The sequence below is a fragment of the Pteronotus mesoamericanus genome, unplaced genomic scaffold (assembly GCF_021234165.1).
Source record: "Pteronotus mesoamericanus isolate MK-2021 breed Mesoamerican mustached bat unplaced genomic scaffold, CSHL_Meso_final scaffold_167, whole genome shotgun sequence".
Classification (NCBI taxonomy): Eukaryota; Metazoa; Chordata; class Mammalia; order Chiroptera; family Mormoopidae; genus Pteronotus; species Pteronotus mesoamericanus.
Window position 1 is genome coordinate 7096167 of NW_026555308.1, and position 17904 is coordinate 7114070.

Below are 17904 nucleotides of genomic sequence, written 5' to 3' on the forward strand. Positions count from 1 at the left end.
CTGATGGTGGAAATGCAGGATTGTACGGGCACTCCAGAAGACAGTTTGATCGTTTCCTATAAAGTTAAGCACATCTAACTCTAGGAAAACGCATGTTCGCACAGAAACCTGTACCTGAGTATTTATTGTGGTTGTATTTACAACTGCCAAAAACTGGAAACAGCCCAGATGTCCTTCCTTGGCAGAAGGGATAACTAACTGTGGTATGTTCCTACAGTGGAAGACTGCTCAACAATGAAAAGGAACAAACTACCGATAACACCTAACATGGATGAATCCCAAAGGCACTGCTGGTTACATGTTGTATGAGTGCATTTACACAACATTTACAAAGTAACAAAACTGTAAGGGATGAAGAACCCATCAGCAGTTGCTAGGAGTTAGTGCTGGGGGGCAGGTGTGACTACACAGGGGCAGAGTGAGGGAGGTTTGAGGGATGAGGGAACTGTTCAGTGTCCTGATGGTGGTAGTAGTTACAATCTAAACATGTACGAAAAGCCATAGACCTGCCTTGGCCAGTGTGGCTCAGTGGATTGACCGTGGGCCTATGAACCGAAAGGTTGCTGGTTCAATTCCCGGTCAGGGCGGCATGCCTGGGTTGTGGGCATGCAAGAGGCAACAAGTCAATGTTTCTCTCACACATCGATGTTTCTTTCCCTCTTTCTCCCTCCTTCCCCTCTAAGAATAAATTAAAAATTTTAAGGAAATTAGCGGGTTGGCCAAAATGTCCGTTTAGTTTTTTCCCCATAAAATGAAGGACACATTTTTCATTTTCACCAATAACTTCACTGATTGGCTATTTTGAGTGTGTGTGCTGTCTACTATTGGCTTCCAGTGGGTAGAGGCCAGGGGTGCTGCTAAACGTCTTCCAATGCAAAAGACAGCCCCACAGCAAAAACTTACTTGGCCCAAATATCAATAGTAGCAAGAAACTTTGCTAACCACTTTTGACACGTTCGATCAATCACAGCACCTTCTCCATACACTGCACAGATCTTTTGTTGCACTTCAGTTGCATTTTTACCTTTCTTGAAATAATAAAGTATAATATGCCGAAAATGTTGCATAGTTTTTTTCATCATCAGTATTAAAATGGCTGCATAAAAATTCACCAGTTTGGGTAAGTTCTTTTCAATGCACGCCGATAGGACAGCTGTCACAATACAATCTAACAAAATGGTTTAGAATGAAGTTACTTAGCTTTCTGCACACAACTAAGTGCTGCTAGGGCCATCGTACGGAAAAAACGTGACGGACTTTTGGCCAGCCCAGTACCTCTGGGACTCTGCTCTCTCCACTTAAACACTCATGAAATGCCTGTTATTCATCTTAACAAGACCATCTTCTATACACCTTTAAGCAGAAAAAGATTTTCGGATCTTCACTCCCCGATCTGTAGCTCTTCGCCATTGCAGGGACCATCCAACAAAGCCTGCTCCCATCCCCATGGCACTAGCTGGTACCGAAGTGGCCACCCCCTTCCACAGACGACCGGGTTGCCACCAGACACTATCCCACCATCTTCACCCACTCTGCCAAGGACTATTACGACTCTTACATATGGAACAAAAAAAGTCACTGCCCTTTTGGTCCCAACGAGCTTTCTGGAGTCAGAACTACGATTCTGTCCCCAGTTAGGGGACAGCAAGAGGCTGCCGCACACATGAATGTGATGCCGTAGGTACTTACACTCAGCTTTTAAAAATGTAACTGTCATAGTGAAATTCATCAATGTTCAGAAGATCTGTGTAACAGCAACTCAGTAGTTCCCAAATGACCAACGCGTGGCATTTAAACAGAGCCATCCAAACTACAAGACAGGCCAACGAATTTTAATGTATTAAAACATAAAAAGTTAATTCACATGGTTTTAAACTGCATGTTGCTATCAACCTTAAAAAGCTAAGGTCTGGTGTAGCATCAAAGAACTGCCGCAAGCGTCTGAAAAGGCTCCTGAAGTGCTCTCCCTCTTCTAACCAGAACCCTTGGTAAGACTGGGCTTCCTTCACATTACCACTGCAATTACAGAGCAGATGAAGGCGCAAGCAGCTATGACAATCCAGCTGTCTTCTATTACACAGACAATTAAAGAGATTTTCCAAATTGGAAAAATGCCATTCTTTATTAAATTTGTGAAGAATAATTATTTCCTAGAAAGTGTGCTCTTGGTACCATGTACCGGTTTATAATCTCTAAGTGAATACCTAAGATTGATCTTAGCTTGAATTTTTAATGTTGCAAATAATGATATGAATCACCTACTCAAAAGCTCTTTGGGGTTCTCATCAACTTAGAAAAGGCAACAGCATCCTGACAACAAAAAGTTTGGCAGTCCAAAGACCAGACTGACTGGTGGGTTGGTGGTGTGACGCTTTAGCTAAGCTGGAATGACAGGCCCCTAGAGTTCCCAGTTGGGAGGCCCTCTGCCAGCAATTTGGAGGGCAAAGCCCCACCTTCCTTTATATCTGGGGTTGCTCTGCCTGTGGGCCCTTAGTTTTGTAAGCTCTACAGGCACCTGGAGTGGATGCACCTGGTTCTTCCCTTCCACACTGCGTGCCTGATAAACTCCAGCTGCAGCCCCAGACCCACAATCCGTGGACTGTCAGCAGCTCCCACAGCTGTGCACGGTTAAAAAAAAAAAAAAAAAAAATCAAGTAAATTTCTTTATCCATCTCTCCTACTACACGCTGCTTTGATTGGATCCTCAACCTACACAGATGCCCTTGATTTGAGTCACCCAGTTAATTTCATTTAGTGGTAAAACACATTCATAACCACAAAATTCAAGTCCCTTTACAAAAAACGGAATAAAACCTATTACAGACAAGATCATGAGAACCTGTACATCTTTCTGATCCACTACCGTGAGGTTCCAGAGACAAAATACTATTTTGTAATAAAAGAGAATGAAACACTGTTAACTGCCAGAACTTGAGTGAACCCTGAAAACACGGTGCTCAGTGAAAGAAGCCGGACAAAGGTCACATAATGCATGACTCCATTTATGTGAAGGTTCCAGAACAGGCAAATCCCAAGTGAGCAGACTGGTGGCTGCCTTGGGCTGGGGCAGACAAGAGTCCCCCCCTTGGGAAAACAAGATGTTTTTCTTGGAGTTAATGCAACGGTTCTAATTTTGACTGTGTTGATAATTAAACAACTGTGAACATACTAAAACCCACTGAATTACACACTTTCAATGGGTGAATTGTGATGTATGTGAATTTCATCTCAATATAAGCTATTTTTAAAATCATGGCAACTACTAACATTTTATCAAGGCGACTTATAGAAGGGCAGGTGCAAATCTAACCCTTTATAAAGATTACCAAGGCAGGTAAAATTAAGGTTGATTGGCATTTAACATTGTGCCATGTTCCAGTCTGATAGAAACTAAAATGTAAAAATGCACTGCATTTAGTACTGAGGACAAACTACTGTTCAAGGGACAGAAAATGCCCTTGGCTCCAGTAGCTCCTCTTCTGACCCAAACCTAAGGTGGGGGAGAGGAAAGCAAAGGAACACAACTTAAAGAGTTACTGACAACATACTGGATATAGAAGGTACCTCTATTTTCATCTACTCAGTTCTTGCCTCTGGCACTCTTACCTCAAATTCCCCTGAACTCAAATCCTAACCACCCCTCACAACCCACTGCAAGCACCAGTTGACCAAGCCTTCCCGCTTTCCACTGCTAGTGTGATCTCTCCCTCCTCAACTTCCAGAACCCTGTCTCTTTACCTGTATTCATCACTTTCTGTCTTGCATTAATAAAGCATGCACATGACATATCAATATCCTGCCGACTTTCCTTAGGCAAAGACATTCCTGCTCCAGGCAAAAGGCCTGCTAGAAGGGCAAAGTTAAAACCAAATTAACAAGCTGGGTTTAGAGCAGCACTGGCCATAGAACTTTCCACAATCATGCAGACGTTCTACAGCTGTGCTGTCTGATATAGAAGCCACAAGTCAGGTGTGGTTACATAACTCCTGAAATACTGCTAGAAGACTAAGGAACTATTTAATTACATGTAGATTTCATTAATATAAACCTAATCAGCCAGAGGTGGCTAGAGGTCACAATACTGGACAGTGCAGGTGTAGAAATCACTTCATCCTCTAAAGCCTAGGTTTCACTTTAGAGCCTATAATATACACTCTCCCCTAAAACAAAAATCATACAACCAAAGTGCCTTCTGACATCAACAGACTCAAAATGAAAAAATTTTAAGAAAAATAAAGGGCTTCTTATAAAACACAATCAGGACTTCACCAAAAGAGGAACCAGATTTTAATACCGGCATAACAGGAAGCATTTACATTTGCAGTAGTTAATTCTCCCTTTCTTTATACCCCACCTCTCAATGTAATTAATAACCAACTTTAGAATAATCCTGCAGATGTTTAAAAAAGTCAGCAGGAACCACACCTTTAACATCACAATTCCAGTGACATGAGAGTGCTGAAGCAAGCGACCGCCACCTGTCACTAACTTGCACTGCTGTGTCTAACATACAGAAGCTGTGCAGCTGGCTGCCATGTGCCTTGAAGCTGAACTAGTCACCCCAAGGACCATTTGCAATTCTGCTCCCCGCTAGGAGGTGCACGGGTCACCTCACTTACTTGTATCCTCTCCAGACACCCCCAAGAATCTAGACTATGCCAACCCACTGCTCAATATATTGGCAATTATTCGGTGTCATCGTTTACTCTGAGGACATCTTCACTCCTCACCAAGTTCCTTGAGGCCAGGATTTGTCTCCCATCTGCATATCTTATCCCTGAGGAAACTCACTCACAACTGGATGGCCAATAAATAAATATCCTAAATCTACCACCTGCACAATGACTAAAGTCACCCGTCTGATGCAATGTCCAGAAAAGGCATCCTTTCACAGGCAATCACAGAAACTTAAACCCAAACCCCTCTGCTCACACATGCACGGGAGATGGGTCTCACATTGCACTGTGAGAGCAGAGGCAATATTCAGGGAAACTAAGAACAAAAAGCCACATTTATTTAAGCTTTCTCCAATCAGTGACCTAACAGGCAAACACTGGCATCAAGCCAAGTGAGCCTTTCTGCACATTTTAAACTGTTTTGCTACCGTTTTTGACTGCTACAATCACTTTATAGACTAAACGTGCTTACCAAAGTTACCTGTGAAGACAGAGGTCCTACTTTCAAATTCCCTGTCAGGAAAAGCCACCCCAAAAGAAAACATTCAAAATATACCACAAAAACAAAAATACTGCACAGCGAGCTGGGGGTGAGTGAGGCAAGGACGCCAGGCCTCTGAAGTCACCTCGTTCCTTTCGACCCCCCGCCCAGCTAAGCAACCCCAGAGCTCTGCTACTTCCGACCCAGCATCCCTTCTACCTGGTGAAAGGTGCTGCACTGGGAAAGAAACAAGATGGTTTAGAAGAAAGGAGGAAAACACAGCTGGTCAAAGCCAGGGCAGAAGGGGCAGCAGCCAGGCTCACCCCATCTGCGCGGGCTTGCTCATCCGTGATGCTGTTGTGGGAACAGGAGCATCCGAGTAGAACAAGTCTATACCTGCTTGGATTAAGGTGCCCCACTAGCTAACCCTGTAGATCCACAGAACTGGGTAGAAATGCAGCCCCCTTGCGCGCTGAGCCCCACCTGACAAGACTTGGTCCTTCTCCATATACCCAGAGCCCCCGCCTGGCTTGCTTTAGCGGTGATTCATTTCAGCTCAGGGTCTTTTAACATGTTACTGATTATTTGATTCAGTTATTTCAAATCTGGAAGGAGGGAGGAATCATCTACCTCCAAAAACTCATACTACAATATCTTGTTCTGTGTCTTCTGCCACCCTATTCCACTTGCTGACTGTAGGGGTGGCTGGCCCCAGGCAACTTGGGCAGGCAGCTACTTTCTATATTCAAAGCATGTGGTGAACCACACAGCAATGTTCAGACTAGGAAGCCCAGCTGCAGCTTACCAGTACGGGGTGGTGAGGGAAGAAATACAGGAGAGGGCAGCAGAGGTGTTTAAGTTAAAAAGCAGTGGCCTGACTGGTGTCGCTCAGTGGGCTGACCATCAGCTCGCAACCCTGAGGTTCGCCAATCCAATTCCCGGTCAAGGCACGTGCCTGCGTTGCAGGCCAGGTCCCAGGGTGGGGACGTGCATGAGGCAACCGATCAATGTTTGTCTCTCGCACCTGGATGTTTCTCTCCCTCTCTTCCCCTCTCTCTAAAAATAAATAAAACCTTCTTAAAAAATGTAAAAGGCAGTGTCCACGACCTTTATGGCCAACGGTGTCTACGGGCGATGATGAATTGCAAATGGCTGTGGGTTCAAATCTCATCACTGCCCCTGAGAAATGCAACTTGCTCAATGTCTTGTTTTGCTCTGGCTGCATCTATCTCAATGTTGTAGCAAGGAGCAAAGGAGTCAGTACAGGTACAGCCCGCACATCTCATGTCCTGGCACAGTGAAGGTTAGTGGCCTCGTACTCATCTAGCCTCTCTGCAGTCCCTAATGTTAAAAAGCCTGCTAAGTATTGGGCACCCACCTGCTGCTTCTTACCCACCTCTGTAGATCCCGTATTAGTTTCCAGCTGCTCCAGAAACAAATTAGCACACACTTAGTGCTTAAATACCACACACTTACTCTTTTACAGTTCTAGAGGTCAACAGTCTGAAAATGACTCACTCAACTAACTTTGTGGTCTGAGAAAGGCTTGGTCCCCTTTGGAGGTTCAAGGGGAGCAGCTGTCTCCTCACTTTTTCCTGCTTCTAGAGGCCATCTGCACTCCTTGCCCGCCCCCCCTTCCATCTTCAAAGCCAGCAATGGCTTTCTCCCACACCACACCACACCACACCGCACTCTGGCACGCCAAACTCCTTTCATGTGTAAGGACCATTCTGACTACAGTGGGCCCACCTGGATAATACTGAACTATCTCTCCATCTAGGGATTCTTAACTTAATCACATCTGCAAAGTCCCTTTGCCATGTAGGTGACAGTTACAGGTTCTGAGGATTGGGTTCTTTGGGGGACACGATTCTGCCGACCACAGATCATAAACCTCTAGTCAGGTCCGTATCCCATCCTGCCATTCTACTCCTCCAGCCTCTGACCTCTCCAGACACTCCCTCTTTTCAAACTCAGCTATGACTCCTTAGCTGACCCATCCCTTCCCCAGCTCAGGCCAGTCCCGTGGCATAGTCACCTCTGCTATACCATTCCACAAGGAAAACCAGAAAGCAAAAGGGGTGGGCTGAAAACAAAGATATTCTGCGGACTCGGAACAGGTGCCCCTCTGCAGATCTGCACGAAAAAGAACAAGCACTTTTTAGCAATCTCACTTCCCTGCAACATCCAAACACGGGCCAGCTGGGGTCAGCTGGGGTGTTGTGGGACTGGCGTAGCATATGCCACATAGGACGTTACAGTTGGCAGACTTTAGGGTTAATTTGTTAACTGTAATCCAAAAGTAGATAGGACCCAGAACACACTTCGTTCAAAGGAAGATCACTTATCTCTAAGTTCATCAGCTACAGCTGAAGCTGTCCACAGGTAAATTTTGGAAAGTCTCTTTAAAGACCTCTCTCATGCTCATTGCTACCTCTGTAGCACTGGGTTCACATGATTCACGTGAGCATCAGTAAAACAAAGACGCGGTCGGAATAGACATCATCCTCTCTGCGGTGCAGGGATGCTGTCCATCCAAGGAGGAAGCGAGATTATTTGTCACTTCAAAAGCTATTCGTGTGCCCTGACTGGTGTGGCTCAATCGCTGGGGCGTTGTCCTGCAAGGCAAAGGGTCCCCGGTTCAATTCCCCGTCACGGCACAGGCCTGGGGTGCAGGCTGAGCATGTTGGAGAGAAAGCCGATAGATGTTTCTCGCTCACATCGATGTTTCTCTCACTCTTCCTCCCGTCCTTCCCCTCTAAAAATGAATAAAAAACCTTTAAAAAAAATTCATGTAAGTTGCACTCTTCAAAGTGTGCATGTAGGCTTCTAATATAGGGGAGTGCAATAGCGTTTCTTTCTATCAATGGCCTGTACACACTCTTTCAACAAACATAGTTTGTGCAATACTTTCCTTTCTTCCCATGTATGTTTGTTCTAACTCTAACTGTTAAAATGGAACTTTATCTTTTTTGAATTTAATAATAACCTGGGACTTGTATTCTGTATGTCCATTTTATTTCACTTCTCAAATAATTTGCACTATTAAATAATTGTTGTATTTTCTACAAAATACAGTTGAGAAGCTGTCTGTCCACAGTGGACTCAAAATTAAAGAAAACCACCTGGTTCTGTACCACATATAACTGGAGGAGCCAAGCTCTAAAGGTCTGCCCAAGAACTACTCATCTCTAAGTTTTCAGTGTTTTTACTCATTTTAATTTTACTTCTCCAGGACATACTGGAACACGTTCCAACATTCAGTGTGACACTAATGCTACCGGAAACACTTTCTAGCCAAAGATCCAACCAGACCAGGGCTGTGTTTAGGCCAGCGCTGGCCACTAACACGTTCTGCATTGATGGGTTCACTGGCAACCTTCCACCGCCACGTGGGATTACTCAACACTTAAAATGCCGCCAGTTGGTTGCGGAATGGGATTTTTAATTTTATTCTAAACTTAAAATCGCAGCCATACGGCTGGTGGCTACCATACTGCACAGCACAATAGCCCTTAAGAGTCTTTACCGTACCCCACGTGTCATCTCCCCATGCCCCATATGTAAACAAGTGGCTTTCTGGTCAAAGGTGGGCCTCAAGTAGAAAAGCAACCTCGGTTTGTTCCCACCAGTACCAGCAGCAGGGGACCTGGAGACCAGAGAAATGAGGACCCCTTCTGGCTAGGGCACACAAGATACCACACCAACCTGGAGAAGCAGCCACAGGCCACTGCTCCCACTCCTGACAGGAGGGACGGCCCAAAGGCTAGGCCTCACAAAGAACCGCAGAACCCTCACTCCACCAGCTACTTCTGAGGGCTTTCTCTAAGTCAGGTATTCCGGCCCTTATCTGTTCACCATTACTCCTCACAAGCTCAAGCCATCACAGAAAAAGGCTGAGATCCTTGGGAAGAAGACTTCCGGTAAGATTCTGTGATGGTTATAAAACACTGATCTGGGCTATGGAATGTTTTTAGCAACTTCACACATTCACTTGATTGAATAATGTCTCCTCCAAGCTCATATAAACTACCAACTGTAAGGAGAAGCACTTCAAAATACCTACCCTACATTTTCAAAGGAGCTGGACCACCTAAACATGTTCAGGACCAATAACACGTGCTTCTTTTAGAAACAGCAATTGCAGGGAGCATCTGAGATCTTGCTTCCCCACAATGTCATCAGTTTGGCCCAAATAAACTTCTATAAAATTTCAAAACTATAAAGTAAAAATAAAACAGCAATTGCACAGGGTCGACTAAGGGCCTTGAAATATAATTTAGTCCCCAAAAGTCACATGGAGGAAATGTACTTGCAACTCTCGGTAAATAGCCCAAAGCCTTTTAAAAGTGGCCCTCTATAAGGGGCTGTAGAGTGGTGGGGTCTGCTCAGACACCACAGAAGAGCAATGCCACATGGTTTCCCCCTGGAAGTGCTCCCTTCATTTCTTTCTGAAAGACCCATGAGTGCGGTGGCAAGAGGGACGGCCAAGAGAGGGGAGATTACCACCCAGACACCTGTGGCTCCGCCCTAGGGAGTAGCTCGCTCTGCAGTACAGGCCACCCTAACAAATGCATACAACACCTGCGTTCCAAACCACACGCCAGTTCAACAACTTATTGCGAGAGCTAGGCATTCCCCCGGTCGATATTCTGGAAGCTGGAACATAACACAGGACGCTGCCCTCCCAGTATTAGGATGTCAGGAAAACCAATTTAGTCGCTGGCATGAAATCAAAACAGGCAGGGCCGGTTTCGAATATTCTGTGCCAGGCAGGAAAAGCAGGCAGAACCGCTGTGGTCACACAAGGGAACCTCCTTCTCCATAGCACTTGAATTCTCAATGACCCAAAAAAGAGAAAAAGACCACCACCTTGAGACTCAGGCAATATTCACTCACATTTCACACATTCGGTAGATAAAGCTCCAGTCAATCGGATAGTTTGGGCTCTTTGAAAGGACACCGATGCATCTCTGGGAATGTTAACAGCTATGACCTCCCAACAGTTGTCCCCACGCCTCAACAGCTGACCAAGAACTAAACTGCCTTCAATGTGGCATTTGCACAGCCTGGTGAGGGCCCGGCCCAGCCAGCACCAGGCAGTGAACCATCCGTCATTGTAACCCATGTGGTCTTCTCCTCCCAGCTCCTGTCCACCCGACAATGCAGACAATGACATTATTTCTCAGGGGCTGTTCTCCCAGAGGCCCCTCTTTCTTGCTGGCCTCACTTAACCTGTCATCAAGTTCTGGAGGCATTCGGCTCTTGCCAGGGTTAGTGTATCTCCCTACATGAGAAACTTTCTAATTACCTCCGTTCCCAACTTCCAAGCTTAAATCACCAGCTCACAGAGAAGGAAGCCTGCTTCTCCTCAAGAGAATTTCAACACATCTGACTTCTCATTAGCCAAAGCATGTGTTCACTCACACTAGACAAATGGCATAACTTTCTTTCCTACACATGACACTTACAATCCCGCTTCCTCCAACTTCCCCAAGTCCAAATTTGCTCAGAACAAGAAGTTTATGAAGCAGGTGACAGTTAGTATTGAATCTGTCACAGTATATGCCAAGAAATACCCTGCTACAACTCTCAGTCTTCAATAAAATTTCTTTGCCTTGGAAATCAAGCAGGAGAACCCAGGCCACAAAATGCTCATCCCAAAACCAAGAATAACAAAAACAAATTTGAAAATACTCAAAAGAAATCTTCAGTAATTTATGATAGTCGGCCAATGTCTTTATCTAGAAAGCAAACTTTTTCTTCCAAAAGGATCAAAACGGTCATTTGAAGCAAGTTACGTTAAAAGCAATAAAACTGAATTAGCAGCTATTAGAGCAATATTGGTTTATGGCTTCGGCGCTCTCTTTCACATACCACCTTGCCGGCCAGCTGGCCAGCCAACCAGCCAGCCAACTCCTCTAGTACCGTTTACCCTTAGAGTCACTGCTTCCTGGAGGAGTATCATCCACAAGTGCGCTTAACAAAAAAGAAACTTGAGATGGTCACCTTTGGCACAAACAATCCAACAGTGAGGAAGATGGGTATACGAGTGACAACTTCACAGGTAGCACCTGGGGCAAAAGGCTGTCATGGCTCTTGAGCAGGGACGTAGCTGAGGTGACCGGGAAGGTTTAGGGAAAAGGTGGCACCTGAGTGGGTGTTGACCTCTTCCTGGGTTGTCTGTCCTGTGCGCTCCAGGAACAGAACCTATCGCGTCGCCATGTACGCCACTGTGGGGCCCAGAACCCAGAGCCATACCCTATGCAACGCATTGTGTTGCTGGGAGCCTGAAGTACAAAGGAGACTGAGGCTATCCCGAGGACCCGGACGGCCTACACTGGGCTGTGTGACTGACCCTCTACAGGGAAGGCAGCACATCGGAGTCCCTTGAAGCAGGGCAGTGACAGGGCCAAGCACTCCTGTGGGCAGTCTGTTTTCGTAGCTGTGTGGGAATCAGGAAGGGTGGAAGCGGAGACCACCCTTCCCGGGTAAGAAGGCTACTGCAAGGTCCTGCCGGGAGCCAACAGGAGCCTTGCTGTAGGGCGGTGCTGGAAAACCAAAAGGGCGTGGTAACGGGATATAGGGATCCAGAGAGAATTCAAGGCCAACTCTGAAAGCCTGGAGGCTTGGTGACCTGGCTGCCTGCTTCAACCTGATGCTCAACCTCAAATTCATCTTTAGAAGACCCAACACTAGTGCAAGAACAAGAATACTCTAGAACCCTGTGAAGTTGACCAAGCTTCAGTACCAATGTCACAACACACCAAATCCACTCACCTCCCCTATTATCCACTTAATCTTTCTCAAACTATTTATACCACTGGCCTTGAATACCTATTTAGGCACATCAAGCCCAAAATTTCATAAATAATATTGCTTAGTTTGAGCCTGGTTATGTTTCCTTCCTAATTCATGCTAGGATGTAATTACCCTGGGACGTCCTTGCGTACCACCAAAAATCAACTTGCCCCACCTGGGTCTGGCAGCCTTTATCCTTCCTCAGGTGCAGAGGTTTGCCTATCACAGCGATACTATCGACTGCACGTCTCCCACCTCGGTGCCCGGCACTTTACATACGCTGTCTTCACCCTCACAACCTTGCAAGACAGAATTGGCCTCCTTTTCAAGGATGAAGAAACTGAGTCACCAATAGCTTAAGCAACATGCATGAAGTCACACAACAATTAGAAGGCAAAGTCCACGTTAAAAGCCAGGCCTGGCTCTAAACCGGTAATCTCAGTCACCATGCTGCCCCACCACAATTTTCAAGGGCCTCTTCCCCCAAAACCAATTCCAAAAGAACGAAAAACAAGGGAAAGTACCTACTTTCTTCTTACATATTTGCTGCCATATCAATCTTTTATTTGTTTACAGATAATCACTATCAGCAGCCTGAAATGAAGATGCCTGTGGGAGTAGTTTCCAATCTGTTCAAAACCTGACAGGCTCACATCAGATTATGTTTCCAGGTTTGGCCTAATTTCTTCTATGTTTCTTCTGAGTTCTCCATGTTGCAGTTCACTTTGTAACTTCACAAAATTCTTTTACCAACACAAGCCACTTTGTGAATAAAATCAACATTCTCATATTGGGTTGGCCAAAAAGTTCATTTTTTTCCCTGTATGATGGCCCTAATAGTGTTTAGTTGTCTTTCACTTCATTCCAAACAATTTTGTTAATTTTATTGTGACAGGTGTCCTATCAGTGTGCATTTTTTTAATCAAAATTGGTGACAATTTTTGCAGCCATTTTAATAGTGAAGATGGAAGAAAATATGCAACATTTTTAGTATAGTATGCTTTATTATTTCATGAAAGGTAAGAACACAACTGAAATGCAAAAACAAAAAACAAAAAAAAAACTTATGCCTTGTATGATGGAGCTGCGACTGATCCAACAGGTCAAAAGTGGTTTGTGATGTTTCTTGTTCTACTGATTATTTTGGCCCAATAATTCTTTTCTGTGGGGCTGTCTTAAGCATTGGAAGACATTTAGCAGCACCCCTGGCCTCTACCCACTAGAAGCCAGACCACACTCTCAAAATATGCAATCAATAGTTATTTATTGGTGAACACGAAAAATGTGTCTTTCATTTTATAGAAATAACTAAACAGACTTTTTGGTAAATCGAATATTATTTGTCTTATTACAGTGCTATTTGAAAAGGAAACGTCTTACATATTTAAAAAAATGCACAAGTTTGTTTTTATTGGGTCCATGTGTGCAAGAGAACTCACTTTCTACTCCCAAACCTTCATTAGCAGAAAAGTAACTTAAAGCTCCATCAACCCACACAAGTTTGAAAGAAAAAGAAACTCACCACTGTTACCTCCCAAAACAAAAAACATGGAAGGTAGTGGTCACTTTTCAGAAACTGCAGATGACTGACTCACTGATTTGCCCCCAGCTTGGTGTCCCTGAGAGCAGTGGTCTGAGTGCTGTACAAGTCAAACAAAATTGTCTGTCCCAATTAGTCTCAGAGATTACGCTCAGAAACAGAGACTGCTCACAAGGGCAGAAGAAACAGAACAGGGAACAAACATGAAGATATTTACATTTGTGCTAGCCAGTCTATGCAGCAGAAACAAGGCCTTGGGAAAACTTCCTGTTGACAGGGCATAACACAGCCTAGATTATCACCTCTCCAAAGTACTCACACCAAAGTACTTACAGGGCAGAGGCCTATGCAAGTCATTCTTTCAACAGCCTGCACCGCCTCTGAGTTAGTGAATAAATAAACTGCCGAGCAAGTTCATTCCTGGCCAGACCTACAAGTGCTACCACCTCCGGAGCTCCATATGCCTTGCAACTTGAAATGTTATTGGTTGCTTCAGGCCTTACCGGAAGCACGTGGTACTGACCTCAACTAAATGCCCCATCTTTTCCCTCGCTCCCCTTCATCTTTCATAACTTTCCTTACTGCTCAGAGAAAGCAATTTTTAACGTAACTAATCCTCAGTGCTGTTCTTCTCCAGCAGATATGCAAGGACTGTGTGGAGTTCAGTCAAGAGCAAATGCAACCCCAATAAAGTGAACCAGGAGGAGCTCATACTAACACTGACCTACTGACAGGAAAAACAACCAACCAAACCAGTCTTCCAGACTCTTCGAAACCACACTGCCTAGGAGGGGCGGGCAGAATGCTAGCTGACAAAGCCTTCCCTTCCTCAAGCTGATCAGCCACCTGAGATTCCAGCTGCTGATTCTACTGGAATCTAGGCAAAGATGCTAAACAGGTGCAAGTAACTATCATAGCCTGGCATATGGAGCCAAAAAGACGTCGTAAGAACTAAATCCCATCCTGCTGGCTTTTCAGCAGGATCTTCCTAATCCTAAACTACAATATCAGGTGGGGCAAAAGTGGGTTTACAGCTAGTCATATGGAAAATACGATAAATAATAACACAAGAATAAACTATGCTTTTGCATACTCACAACTGTAAACCTACTTTTGCCCCACACTGTATATAAACTTTGAACCATATTTTAGGAGTTGGGAAGGCTAAGAAAGGCAGAAATAGTCTGCCTAATACACAAGCAGCTTTTCAACCACACACACCTGGGTGCTCACAGAGTGTCAAAAACCCCAAGCCTGACAAAGACAAGGTACTTCTGGATGATGAATCTGAATGAGAGCCCCATTCAAAAGAAACAAGTTTCTTACATTTCAGGAATCAGTGTTAACTGCAACATTTGCCATTCACTTTGAGATTCTAGTAAATCTGCAAAAGAATCATTTTGGGGGGTGACCTTTCCAATGCAAACCCTGATATGAAAATAAAACTCCACAAGAAAATAATGTAGTCTTGGAAGCAGGTACAAACTTCTGAAAATTCTTCCATTACTCAACATTCTCTAGTGTTATAGAAAAGTCCTTGAAACTTGTGGACATGAACATTTCTCCCAAAGACAAAGTTTCGTGCTGCATACACTCTTTAGTGATTTCCGTGCTTACTATTAATTCTTTCATTAGTATTCAAAAACACCTGAAAAGAGGTAAGGCAATGTAGGTGGGAAATCGATATGCTAGCAGTATTGGATTTGTCCTGACTGGGTAATACTTGAAAAAGAAACTGAAAAGCTATCCTTTTTGTTATGTAGCGTCAAAGGAATATACAAAATTCTCCCAGCAATGTATCCTTTCAGCTATTGGATGAATCACACTAGCCAAAAGCTCTGCAAAAGCGACGCCTTACTGGGGCCAAATGAAATAGATAGCCCAGTCCTTGGCGCGGGCTCGGCTCTCCTGCCCCCATTACTGCCATTGTCAGTGCCACTGGGAAGTGCTTTCTGCAGGCACCTCTGCCACTTGGCCTTTTTCAATTTGGCAAGCCAGTTTTTCAGTCAACATCCAATTATTGACAGTAAGTTATTCACAGGGGAGTATCAGTCATGGTAAGTATTCCCACCAACCAGCTCACGACGCCGGATGCGTGCAGCCCACCCCACACGACAAGAGCTTCTTTCCCCAGTTTCCTTAGTACCTCCATTTATTTATGCAACTCAAGATCCCTTGCTAAAAGCAAATCAAGAACGAAACATTCAATGCCAGATTCATTTAAGTGCCCCCCTTTGACAGCTGCCAGTCTGGCTTCTCAAGGTGTAAGGAAACTTTTAAGACAGTTTTGACTTTACCCTCTTATACTTGGCGCCATAAGAAATGAAAAATGCCTTCCAATGACCAACTCTGCTTGGGCTAATGTAAGTCAAAGACTCTTTCCTTTCCCTTTCAGTGCCTCTACAAACCTTCTAATCGAGACCTTAAACCTCAAAGTACAGTACCTTGGAAAAGGGCTGCCCCATGGGCAGAAAGTTAGTTACCTTCCGAGTCAGGTTTGATGCGGATGTACGCAGCCATGTGTGGCGGGGCTTTCGCGTAGTTTCAAACACACACCTGGCCGGATGCTGACTGCACCGTTCACAGCAGGGGACCAAACTCCCCGAAACGCAGTTAACTTACAAACCGCGAGCGCCTGGCTCCCAACTCTGGGCCAGTCCAAAGGCTGAGAACATCTGCATTCCTGGCAGCTGTTTCAAAACGAAGCCCGACTCTGGCAAGTGTTTTAAAGCGATCTGTGGGACCTTCGCTAATCCCGGTGGGCTCTCCGGAGCGCACCGGAGGAGCAGGTGCCGGCGAGCTCCGCGTACACGGAGATCGAGTTTCCGAGCTTACCAGACAAAACCAGGCCAGACCAGCAGGCCCCAGAGACGCCCGACAAGCGGGACGGTCCCGGGAGCCTAGCTCCCCACCCGGGCGGCGGGGCAGCCGCCAGCAGCGAGAAAACGCCTGCGTCGCTCCGCGGGCGGAGCGCCCTAATTTACAACTCCGAGCGCTTTGTGCCGGGGAGGCCGCCCGGTGTCCGGACAATGAGCGGGGCGGGGGCCCGCTGGCCCGGCATGACGCTGCAGCCTCGCCGGGTCGGGCCAGCCGCCCGGGCCTGCTTTAAAGATGGCGAGCCCCCCGCGTGGCTCCCGCGGCTCCCCCCGGCCACAATGGAAGGCGCTCCCAGCCCCGCCGCTGCCGCCCGCGGGCCTCACCTTCCATCTCCATGTCCTCGGGCTCGCTCAGCTGCTGCTCGCCCGCTTTCTGCTGCTGCTGCTGCTGCTGCTGGTGGTTCATGTCGGCCGCGGCCTGGGCCTCGCCTGCGGCCGGGGGTCGGGGATGCGAGCCCGGCGGGCGGGAGACGGCGAGCCGGGGCGGCGGCGGCGGCGGCGGCGGCGGCGGGGCGGCCTCCTCCTCCTCCTCCCGCGCGTCGTCGGAGGTGGCCCCGGGGCGGCCCGCGGCGGGCGGCGGCGGCGGCGGCGGCAGGGAGACGCGCACGTACTTGCTCGCGATTCGCCCAATCTCGGCGCCGAGGCGGGCGGACGGCCGGCGGGCCGGGCCGGGTGGCCTCGTCGCTGGATGCGGCCGCCGCCGCCGCCGCCGCTGCCGCCGCGGGGCCCGCCTCCCGCCGCCGGGGCCGGGGCTGCGGGGCTGCGGGCCGGCCGGGGGCGGAGGGCGGCCGGGCGGGGGCCGCGGAGTCAGCCCCGCCTCGGGCCGGGCGCGGCGGGCAGGAGGCCTGGCCTGGTGCTGCGGGCCTGCGGGGCCTGGGGCCGGCGGGAGCGGCGGCGGCGGCGCAGGCGGGCGACGGGCCGGGCGCGCTCTGGGGGCTGGGGCCTACGCGTCCTCGGCGTCGTGGTTGGGGCTTCGGCAGCGGACGCGGCGCCCGGCGGCTCGGCTCGGCTCGTCCTCAAAATGGCGGCGGCCTGAAATGTCACATCCGCATGGGGGGCCGAGAGCAAGCTAGCGAGCGAAGAGAGTCGATGGGCGGGCAGACGCCGGCAGGAGGGCGGGGCGGAGGCGGGAACAGGAGGCGGAGTAGAGGAGGTGGAGCCGAGAGTGGCCCGCCCGCCACCACCGCTGCCTCCTAGGTCAGCGGTCCCCAGCGATGCCCACCGCGCTTAGCCCCGGCCTTCGGTGCCTGCCCCTGAGCCCCGAGGTCTGTTTGGGCCCGGAGACCCTCAGTGTGGGTAATCCAGAGCCCCCAACCCTAGGAGGGTGAGTGCCCCGGAATCTGTCCTATCCCGGGGATTTGGTCAGCCAGAAAGAGCCAGAGTGGTGGTCAGAGGTAGGGGCCGAAAACCTGCTCCCAGCCTGTGACCTTGGGCAAGTAGCTGATGTTGCCCTACGCTGCTTAGAAGAGGGCCCTGAACAGAGAGAGGAGTCAAGGCCCTGCTAGCAGTTTCTGTTATTATTTAGCACCC

The 17904-nt window shown here is 47.6% G+C and overlaps 1 protein-coding gene across 1 annotated transcript in view; it reads right to left on the reverse strand.

Moving 5' to 3' along the window:
- LOC129083299 (ubiquitin carboxyl-terminal hydrolase 7-like) overlaps window positions 1-17904 on the reverse strand; it is a 67595-nt gene that overhangs the window by 27746 nt on the left and 21945 nt on the right. The window contains exons 2-3 of the mRNA XM_054589145.1: window positions 17239-17406; window positions 16699-17086 (exon numbers count right to left, since the gene is read on the reverse strand). Of these exons, the coding sequence (XP_054445120.1) occupies window positions 16699-17086; window positions 17239-17406 (556 nt within the window). The remainder of the gene's footprint in view (window positions 1-16698; window positions 17087-17238; window positions 17407-17904) is intronic.